The sequence below is a fragment of the Rattus norvegicus genome, chromosome 12, assembly GCF_036323735.1.
Source record: "Rattus norvegicus strain BN/NHsdMcwi chromosome 12, GRCr8, whole genome shotgun sequence".
Taxonomy (NCBI): Eukaryota; Metazoa; Chordata; class Mammalia; order Rodentia; family Muridae; genus Rattus; species Rattus norvegicus.
This window is the reverse complement of record NC_086030.1, coordinates 39,676,103-39,699,910: the sequence shown is the minus strand read 5'-3', so window position 1 is coordinate 39,699,910 and position 23,808 is coordinate 39,676,103. Positions and strand designations below refer to the sequence as shown.

The window sequence follows — 23,808 nt, the reverse complement described above, 5'->3', positions numbered from 1 at the left end:
ATCTCCCTGGGCAGGGCTGGAATAGAAACTGCATGGAGTTATGCAAGAAGAGTGACACCATTGCTCGCACAGGGCGCCCAGCCTCGTCCACCAGCAGCACCCTGTGGTCCACGGTTTAATCTTTTCAGGGAGTTTTTGGCCACAGAAAGACACAACGAAGTGATTTGCTAGAGAAGGCCATGTACTTCCGTTTTACCAACGTTTCCTGACCGAGCAGCCCATCTGCCTGTGCAGACCCAGGGACTCAATTCTGCTTTTTTTATGTGCTTATAATTCAAGAGGAGGGTCAGATAGGGAAACTCAGGCAGCAAACGGGACAGGACTTGGAATGGCTGACCTCCAGTTCACTTGTTGGCTGTTCCCTAGGTTGCACCAAAACTGTATGATGGCCCAATTCCCGGATTACACATTCAATGCTCTACATGCTTGTGTGTGCACCATGACTGCATATGATGATCACACGTGGACGCGTGTAACAGGATGATGCATGTGATAGGGTACTATCCTCCATGCATGTACCCACTGCTCCACCTGCTCCTAGGGACCTACTGGCTTCTAGGAGATCCTTCTAGTTTCAGAGCTGGCAGTGAAGGGACAGTCAGCGTCAGGCAAGAGTGTTAATGCTTCTCCAGTAGCTGATCTCAGAAGCTTGGCAGAGGACGCGTCACACGGCACCTCAATTGAAAAACTCACCAAGTAGCTCAGTTGTAATCTTTTCTCTCCCTTGGGTGCTCGGGCTCAAGTTTAGGGTCCCACGCACGCTAATTGAGGGTTACCATTGACAGCTGTGGCCTCAGACTTTTAGTTTTCTCATAAAAAAATACATTATTTGGAAATATAATACCACTACCTACTGTCATTATTTATTAAAAATAAATTTCATAGAGAGAATACTGGGAGCAAAGCTGCAGGCCGTGTCAACCTCTGAGCGAGATTACAGGTGGCTGGCTTGTCTGGGGGGTTTGTGGAGACAGGGTCTCCCTGTGCAGCCCTTGCTGGCCGGGAACTACTGTAGCCCTGTGATACTAACAGGTACTGTAGCATTAGCATACCTGCCTAGGCAAGCTGACAGCAAATGAGGCCCTGCAATCCTCAGTTGATGGAAATGCAAATTGGCCCTATTTATTTATTTATTTATTTATTTATTTATTTAATATTTTTATCTTGAGACAGGATGCTCCTTTTAACATATTTTTTTAAAGATTTATTTGGTTTTGTTTTGTTTTGTTTTAAAGACATGGTTTCTCAATGTAGCCCTGGCTCTCCTGAAATTTGCTTTGTAGATCAGGCTGGCCTTGAACTCAGAGATCTGCCTCTGTTTCCCAAGTGCTGGGATTAAAGTCGTGTGTCACCATCACCCGGTCTTAAAATATTTTTATCAGTTCTTTGAGAATTATGTACCCCTTTTGATCATATCACCTCTCTCCCCAGCTCTATCCAGATCTACCTCCCCCTTCCCCACCCAAACAGGGTGCTCTTAAACCTAGGGTCCACCCACCTCACCTCTCCATTCCAGGCATGTGCCACCATGCTCAAGTTCTGTTTGAATTTATTAATTTAAAACTGTATGCGTGGATATGAGCGCTGAGTCACGCGTACGGCGATTCCGGGGTAACTGTGCAGGCCCAGCTATTCTTTCCTACCGTACTCTTGGTTCTGCCGATCCAACTCAGGTTGCCAGGTTTGCACGGCTAAAACTTCTTACACACTCGGCCATGTTGCCGGGCCCAAGTCCTTTTGTTTTCTGAGACACGGTCTATGTAGTCCAGGCTGTCCTAGAACTTCCTATGTAGACCAGGCTGGCCTGGAACTCACAGGGATCCACCTGCCTCTGCCTTCTGAGTGCGGGGACTAAAGGCGTGCGCCATCACACCTGGCCTCCGGCCCACCTTTTTAAAACCACATATTCTTTGCTATCTGAACTTTCTTACACAGAGCATGTATTTTTAAGTTTTATTCACCTCACAGAACTGACTCACCCTTAGAAGTGGTTGTTAATGTGCACATGTGCTGTGCTCTTCAGACAGTCAGAGCCCCATAGGCCTCCTCAGGGGTCTCATTCCTTTTGGGGGTTGGTTTATTGTTTTTGAGACATGGTCTTGCCACATAGCCCAATGCTGGTCTCAAACTGCTAATCCTTCTGTCTCGGTCTCCCCCGTGCCGGGCTTACAGGTGTACGCCACCATACATGACTTCTATGTCCTTAAAAATAGAAAACACTTCTGAGAAACGTTCCAGAGGCACTTAGCTGTAAGAAGCTGTATACGAGAAGATCAGAAAGGGTTGAACAGGGAGGGAAAATACAAGAGTCAAAAAAACAACAAAATCATCAAACAAAAGCAACTACCACCACCAAAAGATGTCCCATCCGGGAGGCCAATCCGTCAGGAGAGGGCTTGCCCCACAAGCGTGAGGACCTGAGTCTGGCCTGCAGCAGTCATGTGACCTCTGGCCTCAACTCAAGAGTACGTGTGCTCAACATACATAGCAGCCCTCCCCCCAGGTGACCTCACCTGTACCCACCCACAACTGTACGGCATGTAAAGAAAAAGGACGAAAAAAATTAAGATTTTAAAAATGAACCTGCGGGGCTGGGGATTTAGCTCAGTGGTAGAGCCCTTGCCTAGGAAGCACAAGGCCCTGGGTTCGGTCCCCAGCTCCGAAAAAAAGAACCAAAAAAAAAAAAAAAATGAATCTGCTAGGTTTGCCTCCTTAAATAAACGGATAGTGATTTTTATATCAAAACATTGAGGTAAGATGTACAGGCAGGATGAGAAAAAGAGAAAGGAGCCTTTGGGAAACAGCTCAGCGGTTAAGAGCATGTGCTGCTCTTCCAGAGGACTAGGCTCTGGTTCCCAGCACCCACTGAGCCGCATGACCATCGAGCGCCATCTTCTGACCTCTGAAGGCATCAGGTGCACACAGATACACGTGCACACGCGTGCATGTGCACACACACACCCCACACTCCCCACACACAAAAATACTCATACACATAAAATAAGTAAATCTAAAAACGTTTTAGATACCACAGATTAGGCAGGGCTTTGAGTATTTGGGTAAACCACCAGACTATACATCGATCTGAGAAGGGCTGCATGGGTTCCATCTCTGGAAGACGCACCCGTAAATGAGTTTAGAGATACAGTGCTAATCCCCAGGTTCTGGAACTCCTCCATCGCAAGACGGGAGGTGACAGCAAGGTACTTGTTCTCAAGTAACAAGTTCCGTTGAATACTGACAATACCTACTTGGCCAAGAGAATCTGAGAACAAGGAGAGCTGGGGAAAGGGGTCCTTGAAACAGACACACCTCTTAAGCTATCCAGCGATGATCCAAGTCTTAGGCTTAAAGGTTTGTGTTGTTTATTCTGTTCCTGGGGATCGAACCCAGGACCTTGGGTGCAAAAACTGTACACTCTACCTGTGACCCACGCCGGCCTCAGCCTGTGCATATTTTAGGAGAAAGGATGAGAAGGTCTGAGGATGTGACTCAGACGATAGGGCACCTGCCTAGCGGGCGTGAAGCCCTGGGTTTGGTGAGAAAAATCTGTATTTTTGGAAAACAATGTTTTCTGAAAACATTTGGTGAATTCACATCTTTCTGACTTCATATAAAAGTCTACCCTTCCTCTGGGGGGCGTTCTCCTTATGAAAAAATTTTCCTTTAAGCACTCCAGATCTCGGGAACGTTTTGTAGAACATCTTTATTTTCTTTCCCATATCGCTAAAAAAAAAAAAAAAAAAAAAAATCATAGTTCAAAAGTTATGCAACAGGAGGAGTCTCTCGAAGCAGGAAGAGGAAACTTTACTGCTTATCCTGTGCAAATCTATCAGCCCAGGCAGCACAAGCACAAACTCTTATTTGCTTAATTGGGTCAGTGGAGTGACTTCAGCCACTGCCCTGGTTCAACATCCATGCACTAATGGAAAGATACACAGGGCAGCCGCCATGCCCAGGGCGGCCGCCATGCACTGCTTGCTTCTGCAAAGGAGGAAAGGTTAAACGAGAAACGTTTTCAGCTCTCAAGTTAGGAAATTACAAAGTAAGGCTGATGTGGCAGTCCGTAATAATTAAACGCTGTGGATGAGCCTGTCATCAGATGGGGAGGGTCATCTTCCAAAGGATCATAGGTATGAATTTTTGTGTTGATTTTATTTCCAGTCAAGACCATTTACCTTGTGGCTAACAACTGACGTAAAACTTGATTCCAGAGCAAACAACAGGGAATTCCTGAGCACAAGCTATCCTTAAAATATTATAATATGGCGTCTTTATTTTCACATGCGGTATGGGTGTGCACAGCATGTTAGTGGAAATTAATATGCTATGTGTGCTGGAGACGGTTGCTCACAACATAGCCACCTCTGTAAATGCTCTGGTCACCCTGTAACACACTAGGAAACCATACGAAAACAGATAACACTATCCTGGATGATATGCTAAGTAAGATAAAACAATAATGAGACTGTAATTCTTAGTTGCTTAAAAGTAAATACATCTGGGGTTGGGGATTTAGCTCAGTGGTAGAGCGCTTGCCTAGGAAGCGCAAGGCCCTGGGTTCGGTCCCCAGCTCCGAAAAAAAAAAAAAGAACCAAAAAAAAAAAAAAGTAAATACATCTTATCAAGGAGGACATCTGTGTCTCAAATTAGAACCATGATTAGGGGCTGGAGAGATGGCTCAGCGGTTAAGAGCACTAACTGCTCTTCCAGAGGTCCTGGGTTCAGTTCCCAGCACTCACATGGTGGCTTACAATTCCTAGGACCAGGAACTGCAACCATCTTCTCATCTAACCACTGTGGGCACCAGACATGCTAGCAGGCCAAACACCGAGACCTGTAAAATAAAATAAGCAAATCCAAACCAAGGTTTTAAAGGCCATAGCAACAATGAAAAATGGAATTGCCTTCAAAATATGCAGAAGAGCATCTGAGAGGCTATCAGTGTGGAGAGAGGGTCAGCCATCCACCTCCACGGCCTCCTGCAGATACTGGAAACTAACTTGGGCATTAGGTCGGGAGCTGGCCCAGTAGGACTTCGACTGCCATTGATGCCTTCAAAATCTTCTTTTAGACCTTACATCAAGCTGCAATGAACTCTTGGCTTCAAAACCAGATTTCCAATGCCAGAAAGCAAATGCAAAGGGTTAAGGTTGGCTGGTTTTTTTATTTTTTAAATTTCTTAGAAGCTAAAATATTTTAAAAACCAAGGGCAGCTCAATTTAGATTACAGAAAGGTATTCTGACGAAGAGCAAATGCTCCCTGGCTGTATTTTGAAGTAGACGGTTAGAACATAGAGTTTGTGGGTAAATATAGCCCATCTTTAAAGGCAGAGCATATTGCTAGGGGGAAATGTCCTCCACCCCAGGGCTTACAGCACCGAGTACCAAGAATGTTTTTCCATTCGGCGAATTTGCAGTGTTGGGGAGTATCGCTCAGTAGACCCAGGGAGAAGTCCTAAATTGGAAAAGTGGCTGAGCCCAAGGTCATCTCCCTTGTTTCCAAATATATCTTGAAACAAATATAAGAAGGGCCACTTTGCTGAGTGTTATCTAGACATATATAGTTTCAATCAAATTCTTCGAGAAGTGTCAGAATGGAAGCTGAACATTTGTTTGACACGGCCAAGTCCCTGGCAAGTGGTCTTCTTGATGGCTAAGGCTCTCCCTGGCAGCACTGCGATTGTCCCAGTGAAAACCCTCCCGACTCTCAAGGGAAAGAAATCAAGCACTGTGAACCACCAGCTCCGATTCCTTTTTTAAACACAGGAAATCATATAAACTTATAAAAACCTTTCCCAACAAGAATATCCCTTTGAGATATTCTGTTCTTTGGCTAAATTCTTTAGAATGATCAAATCTTTTCACACACACACAATAAAAAACTGTCACATATAATTTTTTTTTTAAGGTTAGATGATACCTCCTTAAAGGCTGGGTCTTCGTGTTGGTGTGGAAATACCCTCTTCCCCTTAATATAATAAACAAATTAAGTGGTCGACTGTCTATACTGCTCATCCCAACTCCAGTTAGGCCCCCAGACGATGATCACGTGTTCTTCTGCACACAGAGAGCCTCTCACTTCATCAACAGCCCGTCAAGAAACTGGGGCAGTTGGAGAACCAAGACCACAAGAGCCTAGGATCCGCTCATCACAGGAGCTGCAGCACAGAGCTTTCGCCATCTGGTTTCCAGCAGCCTCTCCCTCATCCCGGATAGGCTCCAGCTTGTACCACAGGGCATGCTCTTCTGGAGGTTTCATACTCCCCATGGAGTCGCAGCTCCACTCCAAGTCAGATTCTACGTGTGCTTCTAGGAGAGGTGGGATCATGGGTGTCGCTCTTCACTGGGCGGGCCTAAGATTGCTCAGCCAATCACAGGTGTCGCTCTTCATTGGGCGGGCCTAAGATTGCTCAGCCACAGGGCTTTTCTTCCTTTGATTTCTGAATTGGCCCCTTGGAGATCTTAAACCAAAACGGATTGCAGCGCCCTCCACATGACATAAAGGAAATAAACTAAGACACAAAGTGAGTGTCTGGAAGTCCCGTGAAGCTCTCCTCTTTGTAGTAAATGTTGATATCTAGAAATATTGTAGTTTTCGGGAAATCTGGGGTAGTTCTGCTCACTAGCTAAACAAGCAGTACAAAGCACTTCTGTTGTGGGTTCCATTGCTCACACTGATACCTAGACGTCATGCTTTCCTCCCAGGAGTGCGTTGTGCGTGTTATCTTCAGCTGTCCCCACTGTCACTCTCTTGACCATTCTCCAGGCCCACCAATTCTCACCTCTGAGGAAACCTCCTTGACTTTTTTCATCTTCTAGTCTTCCCTGGATCCCTGGTGTTTTGATTTTTCTTTTTACTTCTTCCCTTCACCACATCTCCACCTACTTTTATCTCATTACCGCCCAGGCTAGCATTGAACTCCTAACCCTCTTGTCTTGCTTCAGCTCCCAACAAGCAGGACAGTAGGCATAAACCACTGTGCCAGTTCCAGATGATTGGCTGGTTTGTTTTGTTTTCTTAGCATTATGAGCATAGATTTATTTAGGGAAACTGAGAAAGCGCTCCCCAGAGCGGGAGGGGCTTAGGGAGGAATATTCTAGATGCCTCTTTTGGCTGACCTTCCATAGTACCAGCATATTTAACACCTGGTTATTAGGCCTGGGTATTCACTGATGCTTAACGTGTTTTAGGTCTGTTTAATCCTGCAGCCACACCTTCTATTTTCCTGTGCCTTTTTGTACATTCTAGCTGAGGGGCCCCTGGTGGGTCCTTGAGGCCAAAGGAAGTGCCAAATCAGCCTTCTTATTGCACACTGTTTTCTCTCTATACATTCATACCTAGGGCAAATTTAAGCTCAACGGCAGTACCAATAAAATAGGATTTAAAGTCAGATACTATGACGAAGCTATTTAAAGTCTATGGGTTACTATGACATTTTTCATTTATAAGTTTTGGAGCTCAGCTGACCAAACGCAACTGAAACATCAAAAAGCAAATCTGTGGGGCTGGGGATTTAGCTCAGTGGTAGAGCGCTTACCTAGGGAGCGCAAGGCCCTGGGTTCGGTCCCCAGCTCCGAAAAAAAGAACCAAAAAAAAAGCAAATCTGTGATCAGGAGGGGCTGCTGGACAGCGCACAAGAGCTTAGCTCATAGCGGACTCCTTCCTCTCCCAAGGCAACCCAGCTGAGCACTGAGATCCCCTGCATGTTTAATGTGGACTATGTGTGTGTGGCGCTCCAGGAGACCAGAAAAAGGAAATCCGTTCCTGTGAAGCTGGTGCTGCAGGCAGTTGTAAGCCTCCACGTAGGTGCTGGGAACCCAAGCCAGGTCCTCAGTGAGAACAGCCAGTGCTCTTAACTGCTGAGCGAGCATCTCTCCGGGTCTAAGATGCTTTTATAGCTTCTGTTTATTTCTGTAAGATTTTCATAAATTTCCATAAAGTCTTAACACATCCTTGTACATCTAGACTCATCTCACCTTTTAAAAAATCATTCCTCAGACCATTCAAAATATATAATACTGCTTTCCTATATAGTATTTGTGTCTGTGCATTTGGAAAATTCTGTTTATTGTGTATACAACTTTCATGTCTATAAGGGTTCAAGAGGCCAGCTCAGATCCCCTGGGCTTGGTGGCAAGCACTGCTCAGCCACCTCACCTGTCTGGCAGTGAGGTTTTCATAGCAAAACTGAGGTTATGTATATTTTTTATTGCAGGGGTTGGGGATTTAGCTCAGTGGTAGAGCGCTTGCCTAGCAAGCGCAAGGCCCTGGGTTCGGTCCCCAGCTCCGAAAAAAAGAAAAAAAATTCCACAATATTTTTTATTTCATAACTTTGTAAAGAGTCACACACAGAAGGTAATACTTGTACGTAAGTAAATCTTCTCCAGTTTAGAAAGAAGCTATGTCTTGGCATATAGAAAAATGGCAAGAGATTTTATAAAGTGGTCAAAATAATTATGATTGAATAAATGTAACCATATCTTATAGTCTTGCTTTTTATGTTTTTTTTAATTTAAAAGATTATTGGAGTTATAGATGGTTGTGGACCACCAGGTAGATGCTGGAAATTGAACCCAGGTCCTCTGCAAGAGTGACCAGTGCTCTTAACCACTGAGCCATCTCTCCTGACCCGAACCCACTGTTTAAAAAGATACTCTAAGTTTATAAGCGTTACTAAACAGAATTTAAGGCACGCGATAGTTCAGAAACAGACACCCACTTGTTTACAAATAAATTCTGTTGACAATGGACCCCACCCCCAGCCAGCAGTTAAGAGCACAGGATTGGATGCAGGCTCTGCCAGCCTCGCCTGGTCCATATCGTGGTCTCTAACTGTCCTGCCTCACTGTGAGAGTCACCTTGCTTCCACAGAAGCTTCGGGGACTATGCCTGGCACACACCCAGCACTCAGCAACGGTTCAAGCCCTTTCGTCTTTATCGTGACTGTGGAACTTTGGGAGATAGTATCTGCCAATGTGTTGCTTTGTTTAATTAATGTTCTAGCCAAGTCCATCCTCTGATACCACAGCACTGTGCCTGAGCCTCTTTAAGGAGGGAACTGCACTGCAACTCCTCCTCAGAGCGGGAAGGCAGCCTGCAGCAAGGGCAGCAGCAGACCGGCTTTGCGCTGGCTGGCAGGGCTCCCTCAGTGGTCACCACCGAAGGAAGATGCGGGTGAGTCATTCACACACCAGAGCCTGCTGCTCTCTGATCTCTAGGCTACCCACCAAGTGCTGCACTAAGCTCCTCACAGGGACCGACGTCACAACCTGGACTCAAGTGGGAACTTAAGATCTCACTGGCAAACAGGAATCTTTCCTTTCTCCCCATATTCTGAATCATGAATTTCCATAACAGTAAACCAGCTTAGTGACTGCCTGCAAGGCTCTCTGGTTCTAGAAAGGAAATTGTGAAATTACCAGTGACCAAGAAAGTACTTCCAGTTTGCCAAAAGGGGGTGCAGGGGAGCAGAAAGCACGTGCTTGCCCAGGCCTCTCAGAAACACTACTTATTTGGACTCTGTGTTTTATTTTTTTATTTCTTTTGCAAGGACTGGGTAAAAACAAACCATATTCTTGCCCAGTGAACCTGCTATTTTTTTTAAAGACTGTCTTAAGATAGAAGAGTCAAACATCAAAACACACACATCACCTTTAATGATCCTTCTCTACCCTCCTCAGACAAAACAGTCACTACATGCCTAGCTGCCGTACAAACAGCTCTAATTAGACTGCCCTCGTTTAGGGGAGAGGGAGGAAGGGCTCGGCCAGCATAAGGACCAGGGTAATTACATCGGCGACAAAGGTGCAGATCTACCTCTTTCTGGCTGCTGTAGACTGTCTGAGAGACAGTGCGGAATACACACCCCAGACCCACCTCACCACAGCATGGCCAAGCTGTGGACAAGCAAGTTACGGGGAAGGCTAATCACCAGGGTGGGCTCCCAGAGGCTGGCAAACTCCTTCCTGCCAAGCAAGAGGCATGATGTAAGCACCTAGAACTCTTTGTGGAAACAAACCTGTTATTCACCCTCATCTGGCACCAGAGTTGGGCGACGACCTGTGTAAGATGAGGTTTCTTCGAGAAACACAGTTATTTTTTTAATAAAAACTTTGCCTTTGTGAAGACAGCTTTGTCTGTGTTACTCATGATGCATTTTTTTTTCCAAATTCAAATCCAAAAGAATCCTGCCAATTTACACATTTAAAGTTTGAGTGCATATATAGCCTCTTATTTTACTCAAATTATTTTAAAAAATGCTTGGTATCATCTTAGCATTAAAACCTTAAGAAATACACTTGGAAAGTGCAGAGACCTTAAAATTTTCCAAAAAAATATATAAATGTCATGCATGCTAAGAATTCAGCAGAATGACAAACATCGCATCAAAGCAAATGTGATTCAATAGCTTGTTTTAGAATGGCTGCCTGCTGAATTAAAGCAGCTCGGAGGCAGCCAGCATGAGCCTCCAGGGAAGGCTGGCTGGTTCAGTGTCAGGGTCCCTCCCTTCCCCTCACTCGCTAGTGCTCTGGGTATTCCAGCCTGCTCCCCAGCTCTGGGAAATGTGACCTTGAATTCAACAGACTGTAACAGGAAGTACATCCGACTTCTAGATTTTTCTTAAAGGGCATATTTACAGGATTATCTCCTGAACCAATAGTGAGCAAGAGGGAGTTGCCACTGACAGTCAAAGTCCTCACAACAGCTGGCAGTACCGCTCCAGAGACAGAAACCCGACTGCAGAGGCAGATTCGCAGGCGACATTTTTCTCCTTTATTTGGGCCATCACGTGAAAGACACAATTATTTTGTAAAATGATTAAGTGCACTTGTCAATTAGCCAGTTAGCACATTAACCTTGAAGGAAAAAAAATGGAGCAAGCTCTTCTTTACTAAGTACAAGCTGTCAGAAACTGTGAGGGTTAGTCAAAGCTTCTTAATGTTCCAATCAAGTCATGGGCGAGTGGAAGGGAAGTCTGCATGAGACCCATTAAGCTGCGTTACTAAGTGTCCAATGTTACGTAAAAGCTATAAATAACTTGGTCTTGTAGAGGTTTTTTCCAATTTGCTTTTCTTGAAGTGATAACGATGTTCTGCTTCAATTAGTGGGGCAATTTTGGAGCAGCCTTTGTGTGCTCTGCACACACTCACTCTGTGCAGAGGAAGGACGGCGTGTGATAATCAATCAGAGCCTGGGGTGGCCGGGGCTGTCCTTCACAACCCCAGACCGTAGTAGTAGGAGGACGGCAGAGTGTGGGGCTAAAACACAGATGGGCCTCTAGGTGTACTATCTTGGAAGATTTTCTCTGGGGAGTAAAGTGCTGGTTCTGAAAAGCCATCTGGTTAATGGAGCATTAGATACTGCTAAACCACAGTAGGCCTGCAGCTGATCTGACATAAATAACCTACCTGGTGTCCAGAACCGATTGTAAGAAAGGTTTCTTTTGGGGCTGGGGATTTAGCTCAGTGGTAGAGCGCTTACCTAGGAAGCACAAGGCCCTGGGTTCGGTCCCCAGCTCCAAAAAAAAGAACCAAAAAAAAAAAAAAAAAAAAAAAGAAAGGTTTCTTTCCACCCACTAACAACACTGGGAGCTGACACTTGCCCAGGCAAGAGGGCAAATAAACTGAGGACCAGACTCACTCACAGACACTATCACACTCATCTTCTCCTTCCTCCTCTTCTTTTTTCTTTGTGTGTCCTTCTGTGAATGCATGTATGTGCCTCCTGTGTGTGTGCCTGTATGTTTGGTTTGTGTCTATGTGTGCATGCCTTTGTGTGTGTGTGTGTGTGTGTGTGTGTGTACACGGATGTGTGGAGAACAGAGGTAGACATTGAGATTCTGATTAGTAACAGGAAGCTTTCAAACAAATATTAAGAGTAGATTAAATTTGGGACAAAGCGATTCATGTCTGTATATTTTACACAACACAAATTTTCATTAATTTTTTTAAGGATAGTTAAAAAGAACTAGCCAATAAAGGACATACTAATGATTTAAACCTGGGTTTTCAACTCCAAAGACATTTTGAAACACAGATTGAAGCAAAAGTGAAGTAAAAGAGAACATACAAGTTTAATATCATTCTTTAATGAAAACCAAAGGAGTCTTTAAGTCTGTAGCACACACGCAGCAGAGGCTGGGAGCATGTTATAGTCTTAATTTCACTAGGAACCCCGTGTTAGCTTTCTAGCTTTCTAACAGAGCCCGTATGCTGCATCTGTATCTTATGACAACTTTGATATCTATAACAACAGTCCTCGGAACAACGCAGCCAGTGTGTTATGATGTCCACACTAGGGAAAGTGAGTGAGAACCCTGACATGAGACATGAATGCTACAAAATACTGTTAAAAGAAAACTTTCGACACAACTCTGTTATTTAAGATCAGCAGCCATAACAGGTCTCAGGCTTTATTTGCTTTGAAATCATACGAACAACACAAATGCTTTTCACAATATGAACTGGTTTGGGTTTTATAGAAGAGAGAGAAGCTGAAGTGAAACCACAGGGACTGCTGACTTCAGACAAACGTTTCTTCAAAACAAGAGATACTAGTTCCTCAAAGAGTCCTCTAAGTCAGAAAAAAAGACTGAGAAAAACATTAATCCATCGGTTATTACAGCTTTAAAAACTACATGGCTCTTAATGGACACATGTTTACATTACAGAGAGCAAGCTTAGCCTTTCTCATAAAACTCAGGAGACACCACTCGACGTCTAAGCTAAACAAACAACGAAAACCCCTTCTTCAGTTAAAACCTTTAAAGCCTGATCTGCCTTCACTTCATCTCCAAGACAACCTTAGAAGGGGCAGCTAGTCTGAAAGCAAAGGATGAATAAGTCACTTCCGAGAAGGAAGTCACTACGCAGATGTGACTTAAGCCCTGCCGACACAGGCCTCAGAGAACCAGCCGGTCCTCTCCGCCCTCCTGAATTACCTGGCCGATGGAGGCTGGGCTCTGCTGCTTCAGAAAGCACTGTTTTTTGCATTCCATCAGTTGTTCAAGATCCCGCCACATCTTCGCTTGCTTCATGTTGGGACCGTGACTTTCTCGAACAGCCTTTTGTTTTTCCCGAAGTTTCTACCATTACAAAACACCGAGAATAATAAATTATTGGTTAAAGGGATTTACTTCTGTCTTCAGGACACAGAGGAAAGCAGTATGTCTTGTACATGTCTTGAGTGTTAATAAAGCAGATATACTCTCCTCTAAAACACACTAAGAATATTTAAAAAGTTAACTAAAGTTAAGGTCTATATAGAATAAACTGACACTAAAAGGTCAGAAAAGGGGGCTAGAGAGACGGCGCAGAGGCTAGAAACACTTGCTCTTCCTGCAGAGGACTCGGCTCTGATTCCCAGCACCCACGAGGTGGCTCACAAACATCTGTAACTGCAGTCCAGGGGCTCCGCCGCACACATCTGGTACCCTTACATAAATTTAAGCAGCCATGCACCCATATAAAACAAACATACTGCGTCTCAGACTTTTGGCTAAGATCAAGTGTGAGAAACAAACGAAAGTCATGAGAAAAATGGGAAGAGAAGGGAAAAGGGAAGGAAAAGAAAGGGGAGGGGAGGGGAGGGAAGAGAAGGGGAGGGAAGGGGAGAGGAGGAGATGGAAGGGGGTGAAGAGGGGAGGGAAGCGGCACAGGAAGCACAGAACCCAGGCTGAGGTCACTTGGTTATGGGCAGGTGCTTAGGGTCCCTGGATCTTGGTGTTCTTTAAAGATTTGAAAGCTATACTTTTTTTTTTTTTTTGGTTCTTTTTTTCGGAGCTGGGCCTTGCACTTCCTAGGTAAGCACTCTACCACTGAACTAAATCCCCAACCCCGGATCTTGGTGTTCTTAACTGTCAACTGTTGCTAGTAATCAGGAACACTGAAAGGATCTCTTCATGTGAAAACAGATGGAAATACTTGATAAGCTAAATTGTACTGTGTATGTCATTATCATTAAATATATTCTTGTACCCTGAAATCATGTACATTCTATGTAAGTTCAAATTATCAAACCATATGCATATCTTCAGAGAAATCAATGACTTTTTGCAAATGTGTTTACCATGTAATAGGCCAAAATCTTTATGAGAAATATTTTTTTGAACTAAGACTCATCGCCAGCCTGACGACAGAGCACATGCCGGGGCAGCCAGGGACATACAGAGAAGCCTTGTCTCCAAAGACAAAGAAAAATAAAGGAAGAGAGAAAGAAGGAAAGAAAGGAAAAGAAAAACCACTTATTGTATGTATGGGTGTTTTGCCTGAGGTATGTGTGTGCACTGGATTCATGCCTGGTCCCCACTGAGGTCAGACAGGTGTCAAGTCACCAGTCTAGAGTTACGCATGGATGCAAGCAGCCATGTGGGTGCTGGGGATTGAATCTGGATCCTCTTAACCACTGAGCTATCTCTCCAGCCCCCAGAATTGTTTTTGTTCCTGTCTAGCTGATTCCACCTGCTGAAACTGGTTTACTTCTTGCATGAGTTGTAGAATTATACTTTGATTCTGTAAATGAAGGAGCTGATAGAAAAAAAGGAGACAAAACAAAGAGACAGCAAGAAAGAAGGGCGGGGTGGCAGTGGACACACATGGATCCACTGTGACAGAAACGTCAAGAGATCCCATGTGGAGGGAGAGGGACAAGTAAGCATACAGCAGGGGACACGCTCATCTGTCCTCTTTGAGGAGATGGCTCATCTACTGATCCTCAGGACAAATGAGATCACTGGTGGCTGGTGCTTGCCCAAATAAGAGAATGAAGCAGGGTGCAGGCGAGATTTAAACCACTGATTAAATACTGCCACCCGGTTATGGGTACTGAGAGCAAATGTAACAGGAAACAGTGAGAGAACACCCGGGATCTTCAGAAATAACTAATGTAACCAACCATTTTAACAATGTTTTGCCGAAGGCGCAGGCTGAGTATGTGTAAGTTTATGTTGTGAGTAATGTATCTCACTAAAGCACTTTGTGTTTACAAATTAAAGGTATTTGAAAAGACCACTAAAATATCCTAAGACTTTTAAGAGTTCTGAATATGACCTTTTCAGATACAGTAAACTTAAATTATAATTTTTCTGATATTACTGAAATAATATCTTTCTCAAAATGCTAACAACCTGTAAGAATTACTTAAAGAGGGTTGGGGATTTAGCTCAGTGGCAGAGCGCTTGCCTAGGAAGCGCAAGGCCCTGGGTTCGGTCCCCAGCTCCGAAAAAAAGAACCAAAAAAAAAAAAAAAAGAATTACTTAAAGAACCAACTAGAGGTGGGGAAGGTGGCTCAGTGGGTAAGCACACTTGTTGCTCAAGTGTGAGGACCTGAGTTGGGATCCCCAATACTAACATCTGTAACCTCAGCATGGGGAGGAGACAGATGCAGGAGGACCCCTTGGCTTAGTAAGGGAGACCTAGGAGCTCACAGTTCAGTGTGAGCTTTTTTCTCAAGGAACCAGGTGGAGAACAATGAAAGAGGACACTCATGGGTCCAGGACCTCTGCATGTGTGTACACACCACGCACGCATGCACGCACGCACATGGTCTACTCCTGGGCTGCCTTGGAAATCCACTCTGGAGAGGAGAGGACTAAGAAGTGTACCAATTCTGTTATGGGTGAGTCGCTGACTCACTCTGCTCAAAAATACTTTATATCTGATGGCTCCTACAGCTTTCCCCGAGATCTTGCTTAAGAAAAACATTATACGGGAAGGAGCAAGAATTTCTTCTTGGTGCTGGAGACTGAAACCAGGCTTTTGTGGCCTTTTCAACATGTACACTGTCACTGAGCCTCACCCAGCCCAAGGAACAGCAGTAATTGGGCTTGTAAAGATATTTAAGGTTTTCTAAGTGTTTCTATACACACAACACTCATTCAGATATTTTTAATTAAAAGATTACATATGTGTCATGACCTATAATGAATACAGATAAATACACTCATACCTTTATTTATTGTATCATATTTATATAAAATATTTATTATAGCATCAATATAGCATATATTAATATAATATACAATATTAATGTATACATATTTTATATATTTATAGTACATATTATAGTTCAGTGTGAACTGTTAAATATAAATATATTTATGGTTTATAAATATATAATACATATACTCATATAATATATAATAATATATTTATAAAATATATAGTAAACACATATATTACTGTATATTTATCTATATGTGTTATGGGTGTTTTGCCCACATGTATGTCTGTACCATATGTATGCCTGGTTCATACAGACACCAGAGGGGGCATGGGATTCCTTGGAACTGGACTTAGAGACAAATGTAAGCGCCCATGTGGGTGCTGGGAATTGAGCTCAGGACCTCTGGAAGAGCAGTCAGTGCTCTTAACCACTGAGCCATCTCTCCAGCCCCATTTCTAAACAAGAGAAAAAGTTTCATATTAACATAATGTGGAATCTTTCAATGGAAGCCCACTGACACACTAAAAATCTAAACAGTCTATTGTTAATGTATTCTACAACGAAGGTGTATATAAACTAATTCAAATACAGTCATTTCTAACATGAAAACTCCATTTTTTTTCCTTTATGGATACAGTTGTGTCACCCTATAAAGTAGCAGTTCTCAAACTGTGGGTTGTGATCTTCTTGGGGGTCAAGTGACCCTTTCGCAGGGGTCCCCTAAGACCATCAGAAAACACAGATATTTGTATTATAATTTATAACAGTAGCAAAATTACAATTATGAAGTAGCAACAAAAATAATTTCATGGTTGGGGGTCAAACGCAACATGAGGGACTGCATTGAAAGGTCACAGCATTAGGAAGGCTGAGAACCACTGCTCTAAAGAAATCAGGTATAGAACTTACAAGCTCTCTTTCTCTCTCTCTCTCTCTCTCTCTCTCTCTCTCTCTGTGTGTGTGTGTGTGTGTGTGTGTGTGTGTGTGTGTGTGTGTGTGTGTGTGTGTGTGCGCGCGCGCGCGCGCGCGCAGTTGACACGTGTTTGGAGGACATGGGACCTGTTTCAGGACTTGGGTCTCTCTCTGGCATGTGAGTCCTGAAGACTGATCAAGTCATCACACAGGCTAACATTCAGCACCCCTCACTGGACCCTTCCAGTCTTAAGAAAGGAAGTAAGAACCCCTTGAAACTGTAGCCTTCCAAAAGAATGAGTGTCAGAGCCATGCAATAAAAGTCTTAATTAGAGACATTACAAAAGTAATTCTTACCTTGCCCAGGTTTTCTTGCTCAGTAATATTTTTGGTATACTGTTCCCTAGGGAGTCAACAGAATATCCATCTTAGCTTGAATGATTTAATCACACAACTCGACTCTAAGTCAGCACATCTATGTGCATTCACACTGTAGGGCAGAGTCAGAATGGGACTCAGATGCTTTGTTTTCCTTCGTTTCTTCCAGTAAACAGCAATTTAAAGGGGTAAGGGGCAAAGCCTTATATAGGAAGTTAAGAAAGTTAGGATATAGTACTATTTCTGGTTAATCTACCCTTAAAACTGGCAACCCACTTGCTTAATTACACATTGTCTTTTAGAGTCTATTAAATAAACACGTGTCTGACTCTCCGAGCCTGCTTCCAGGGTCAGCCTGCAGAACCCCCACAACTTAAGAGACACAAAAGCAAATACTATTCATCTCAACAGTGCATAGAGTCCTGAAAGCCGGAAGACAAGCTGCATACAGAGGGGAGTGTCTATGCAGATTACAGTAATCTATCGAAAGAAATGACAGTTGTGAAAAAGGAGGCAAATCTACACACACTGAAGTGGAAAATTCTAAATGAATATTAAGATAACTTAGTATTGTTTTTGTACACAAACATGTATGTATCCATGTATTTCCCATGTATTGCTAACATGCACACATGCAGACATAGTAGCATTTCCATGTTGACTAATGTACAATGCACAGGAAGCATTAACAGTGGACTGCTAAGGCAGGAGCTATGACAATGTGGCCTGCACCTTTAAACATTTTTTTATTTCATGTGTTCAGTGTTCTGTCTGCATGCATGCTTGTACCCTACATGCGTGCCGAATTAGTCTGAAGCCATAAGTGGGAGCTGAACCCCATGGGACTAAGGTTACACATGGCTGTGAGCCACCATGTTGGTGCTGGAAATCCAACCCAGATCCTCTAGAAGAGCGGCCAGTGCTCTTAATCTCTAGGCCAGTGTTCTTAACCTGTGGAGCTCAACAGCTTTGGGGGTAGAACAACACATTCACAGGGGACACTGAAGACCCCTGGAAGACACAGGTATCTACATTACGATTCACAATAGTAGCAAAACTCGTTATGAAGTAGCAACAGTAGAAAACAGTTGTGTGGCTGGGGGTCACCACAGGATGAGGAAGTGTGTCGGGGTTGCAGCACCAGGAGGGTGGAGAACACTGCTCTAAGCCATCTCCCCAGTCATCTTCCACCCACCATCTCCTTCTTCCTGCTTTTTAAAAGATCTCACAGACGCCAGTACAGCCTCAAACTTAGCTGGCCTGGAATTACTGATCCACCTGCCTTCACCTCTCAAGCGCTGGTGCCTACTGCACCACCACACACTAGGTCCTTTCCTTTGTTCTTCTTCCCTTCCCTTTCCTCTCATTTCCCCTTCCCCTTCTTCCCCCTACTTCCCCCGTCTCCTTCCTTTCTTTCTTTCAACAGGGTCTTACTAGGTATCTGGCTGGTTTTGAATTCATCCAGGTAGACCAGGCTAGCCTTGAGTGATCTGCCTGCTCTGCCTCCTGAGTGCTGGAAAACACACACACACACACACACACACACACACACACACACACACACACAATCAAATGCACACCTTAACAAGTTCCCACCATTACTTATGTAGTCCAGGCCAGACCTATAACCATGATCCTCTAATCTCAGTCTCCCAGTGCTGAGGTATATGTCACCAAGTTTACCAAGTTTTGTCTGGAAAGCACTCAATTTCTACCTATAATGATTACTTTTTGGTTTTACAAATAATTTTTATAAGCTTAAAGACTCATTTAAAGTAAAAATTCAAAGTATTTAAAAATTAAAGTACAATTCTATTTTATTGTTGTATAAGAAAAAAGTGGGATTTAAAGTCGGTGATAGTGAGGTCAAAGGGTTAAGGAGCAGATGGAAGTGGCCAGGGTATTATGCTGACCTGGCCTCTGACCTTTCTGCACACTGCAGGCTGTCCTCTGAGGCAAGTGTGCTGTCTGTGCGCCTCAGCAAGGACCCTGGGTGCCTGCTGTGCACCCCCATCCTAGCCGCCCCTGGGCCTGGAACTTGAGGGTGAGACAGAGTCATAGAGGAGAAGGACTCTCAACTGAGAACAGCCTCCATAGACCAGGCTGTAGGTGAGCCTGGAGGGTCCTTAGTCGGCTCTGCATGTCAAAGGGCCCTGCTCTGTGTGGGTGGGGCCAATTCAGGGTTCTGGTCCCTGGTGCTCTGCAAACTCAGGCTGGGCAAGCCATGAGCAGCACCCTCCATGGCTCTGCATGGGCTCCTGCTCCAGGTTCCTTCCTTATTGGATTCCTGCCTTGACTTCCCAACATTTATAAGCTGAACTTAACTGACTTATGTTGGTGGTATTTTCTCACAGCAGCAGAAACCCTAACTAAGCAAGGATCATGGGAGGAGTCTCTGTGTATTTGTTTGTCTATTTAGAGTTTTATGAGACAGGGTTTTTCTGTGTAACAGCTCTGGCCTTAAACTCAGAGAGATATACCTGCCTCTGCCTCCTAAGTGCTGTGATTAAAAACGTGCTGCCATGCCTGGCTAACTCTTATATTTAAATGCAATATTTCGGGGTTGGGGATTTAGCTCAGTGGTAGAGCGCTTGCCTAGGAAGCGCAAGGCCCTGGGTTCGGTCCCCAGCTCCAAAAAAAAGAACCAAAAAAAAAAAAAGCAATATTTCTATTTTTCTGTGCAAACAGACTGTACTATTAGAAGAATTAGCAAGACAAGATGGGAAACCCAGCAGCACCACCAGAGCCAGGCCATGCCCTGCAGTGTAAGGGCAGGGGCGGCTGGGATGGGTGTGCAGCAGGCACCCAGGGTCCTTGATGACAGCAGACAGCACACTTGCATCGAGGACAACCTGCAGGACCTTACTCATGTCGTCGGCTTGCTAGCAAGCACCTGTACCCTCGGAGCCATTTTGCTGACCCCGTTTTACAGTATGTACAGCACGTGGGCTGTGTAGACGCAGAGGCTGGTTTCAGGGATCTCCTCCCTCACTTCTCTTCCTTATGTCTAAAGCAGTGTCTCTCCCTGAACCCAGAGCTTGCTCTTTTGGCCAGATCAGCTGGACAGTGAGGCCTGGGAAGTGTCTGTCTCTGACCCCACTGCAGGGTCGCAGGCACACGCCATTGCATCTGCTGTGTGTGTGGGTGCTGGGGACTCGGTGCAGGGAGCACCCTGCCCACTGAGCCACCTCCTAGCTATACTGCTTTTGTCTTATTTACTCATATGCGCATGCACATTCAAAACCCAAGGTACACACAGCACATGCATGGGAGTCAGAGAACAACTTGTGGGACTCAGTTCTCTCCTCCCCGTGTGGGTTCTGGGGATTAACCCAGGTTGTCAGGAGGCAGGAGATAACCCTTATTCACTGAGCCATCCTGTGGTCATGCTGATGTTTTTAGTGATTGAAGTACATCCTGTCAGGAAATCCTCACATTAACAGTTCAGAAGCAATTATATAACCTTCTTCATCTTTATACTGATAACCTTAAAGAAATACATGAAAATTCTAAAATGTCTGCTCTTAAGAACCAATCAACTCTTCTTATTTCTTACCACCGATGATATAGAGGAAAACAGAGTTTGGACTGAGCAGTGGTAGCACACACCTTGCTACTTGGAGGCAGAGGCAGGTGGATCTCTGTGAGTTTGAGGTCAGCCTGGTCTATAGAGTGAGCTCCAGGACAGCCAGGGCTGCACAGAGAAACCCTGTCTTGAAAAAAAGAAGAAGATGAAAAAGGAAACTCTAAAGTTTACAGTGCTTGAAAGAATGGGAATAAGGACTTTATAGTTTAATGTGTGTGAGCATGTACTAAAATCGCTATTTATAGCAGATCTCCAGGCTGCCTTGCCTTCCAGCACACTACACAGACTCTGCAACAGACAACGTCCACAACAGACAAGCTCTCAGGCTCCTTCTGGTAACACTAATGCACGCACGGTCACTCAAAACTCTCACGTGCAGCCTCAGACAAATGTGGCTCCTCCCTTTAGTGTTCTTTCTGGAGAGTAAGAAGAAAACATCTAACTGTGATGAAGGGCGAAGACGGCTTATCTACAGTTTATCACAACTTGCAAATATTTTACAAATAAATTATTTTTAGGCAAGACTAAGGCCACAGTGAGACTACAAAAGCTCACTATTCAAGGACTAAGCAATATTAACATACAGTCCTCACTGCACTGTTACACACGGTCCTCACTGCCGTGTTGCACACGGTCCTCACTGCACTGTTACACACGGTCCTCACTGCAGTGTTGCACACGGTCCTCACTGCACTGTTACACACGGTCCTCACTGCACTGTTACACACGGTCCTCACTGCACTGTTGCACACAGTCCTCACTGCAGTGTTACACACGGTCCTCACTGCAGTGTTACACATGGTCCTCACTGCAGTGTTACACTCGGTCCTCACTGCAGTGTTGCACACGGTCCTCACTGCACTGTTACACACGGTCCTCACTGCAGTGTTACACACGGTCCTCACTGCACTGTTGCACACGGTCCTCACTGCACTGTTGCACACGGTCCTCACTGCAGTGTTGCACACGGTCCTCACTGCACTGTTGCACACGGTCCTCACTGCAGTGTTACACTCGGTCCTCACTGCAGTGTTGCACACGGTCCTCACTGCACTGTTACACACGGTCCTCACTGCACTGTTACACACGGTCCTCACTGCACTGTTGCACACGGTCCTCACTGCAGTGTTACACGCGGTCCTCACTGCACTGTTACACGCTGTCCTCACTGCAGTATTTACACATGGTTCTCACTGCAGAGGCTGCACACTGCAGCCACATGCTTCTAGCTAAACGGCAGTTGTCACACCGCAAATTAACAGGTAGATGACCAGAGTCCCAGCCATGTGTGCTTAAAGAGAGGACATTAACATGCTAATGCTTAGAGAGAGCACATATATTCCTGGGACTTGGAGGGGGATTAATGATTAATGAAATGTGAAAGGCTTTGGAATCAGACAGTGCTGATGGCTCGGCATGGTGAATGTCATCAGGGCCACTAATCGCATACTTAGAAGTGGCTAAGTGACACATTTTCTATTTTATATAAATATATATGTTTAGCACATGAAAAAAGCAAGCAAGAAGTACAATCGCATGCACTCCTACCCTGTTAGGAGGGCTACCATATCCTCAGACTCAGCCTTCAACAGCAGCTTAGCATCTCACCTGATAGCTAAAATACTCTGTGTGCTCCCATCTCACTAAGAAACCCTCTATAGGTGCAGACACAGAGTCAATCAGAGAAATCACAAATCACTTGCCTAATTGCTTTCCTCTTTTCTTGTTGATCAGAAGAGACGTACGCCTTCATCTCATCAGTGGCTCGGCGAAGCTGAACTTCTAGGTTCTAAATGCAAACACAAGCTTCAGGGAGTCGTCAATACTGGGGGCGGGGAGTCTCAGATGGGGCCTACAAATGGTTCAGTGGGTAAAGGCCATTGCCACAAAGTCTGACAACCTGAATTCAATCCCCAGCACCCACCCACTCGGTAGAAAGAGAGCACTGAGTCCTGTAAGCTGTTCTCTGACCTCTGCACATGCACTAGGGCACACGGTGTATATGATCACCTACATACACAATCAATAAATCAATGAAATAATTCTTAGTCAGGTATGGTGGTGCACATATTTCATCCCAGCCTGCAGGAAATAGATGCAGGCAGATCTCTTTGAGTTAGAGCATCCTAATCTACGTATCAAGCTTCAGGACAACCAGAACTATAGAGAGACCCTGTCTCAAAACACAAACTAAAGAAAGGACGAATTTGCTTTCGGCCGCGGCAGCCATCTTCCAGTAACTCACCAAAATGACAAACACAAAAGGAAAGAGAGTGGTACTTGGTATATGGTCTCTAGGCCTTTCAGGAAACATGGAGCTGTTCCTTTGGCCACATACATGCGAATTTACATGACAACATTGATGTTGTAGACATCAAGGGAATGGGCACTGTTCAAAAAGGAATGCCCCACAGCAAAACCGGAAGAGTTTACAATGTCACCCAGCACGTTGTGGGCATCACTGTAAACAAGAAAGTTAAGGGCAAGATTCTGGCCAAGAGGATCAATGCAGATTGAGCACATCGAGCACTCGAAGAGCACAGATAGCTTCCTGAAGCGGGTGAAGGAGAACGATCAGAAGAAAAAGGAAGCCAAAGAGAAGGGCACCTGGGTTCAGCTGAAGCGCCAGCCTGCGCCACCCAGAGAAGCCCACTTTGTGAGGACTAACGGAAAGGAGCCCGAGCTGCTGGAGCCCAGTCCATATGGATTCATGGCCTAATGGACACAAAGGAAATGAAGGACCCGACTAAAAAGTGAAAAAAAAAAAGGATGAATTTTAAACTTTTTCAAGACAGCTTCTGACCCCACTCTTTGACTTACCTTAATCATGCAGTTTGTATAATGGTATTTACTTTCTTCTTGAAGACATTCTTCACGGAGTCCTCGTACTTCCTACAGTATATATTACACGGGCAACAGATTATTGAAAGAACAAAGGAGCAACCATCAGAACCATTTCCCCAGCACGAGCTCATTTGTGATAACA

At 44.6% G+C, this 23,808-nt stretch overlaps 1 protein-coding gene across 6 annotated transcripts in view; it reads right to left on the bottom strand.

Annotated features, from left to right (window-relative positions):
* Positions 1-1,939: 1,939 nt before the first annotated feature.
* The window catches only part of Ift81 (intraflagellar transport 81), a 79,413-nt gene continuing 57,544 nt past the window's right edge, over positions 1,940-23,808 (bottom strand). For 2 of the 6 annotated variants that reach the window (XM_039089655.1, XM_063271568.1), the window contains exons 16-20: positions 23,643-23,714; positions 22,526-22,611; positions 17,216-17,261; positions 12,945-13,088; positions 1,940-2,202 (exon numbers count right to left, since the gene is read on the bottom strand). In XM_039089655.1, coding sequence (XP_038945583.1) covers positions 2,167-2,202; positions 12,945-13,088; positions 17,216-17,261; positions 22,526-22,611; positions 23,643-23,714 — 384 coding nt within the window. In that variant the 3' untranslated portion in view covers positions 1,940-2,166. Of the gene's footprint in view, positions 2,203-12,380; positions 13,089-17,215; positions 17,262-22,525; positions 22,612-23,642; positions 23,715-23,808 lie in introns of those variants that run through there. The other 4 variants (XM_039089656.2, XM_063271569.1, NM_199120.2 and 1 more) reach the window with 2 other exon arrangements.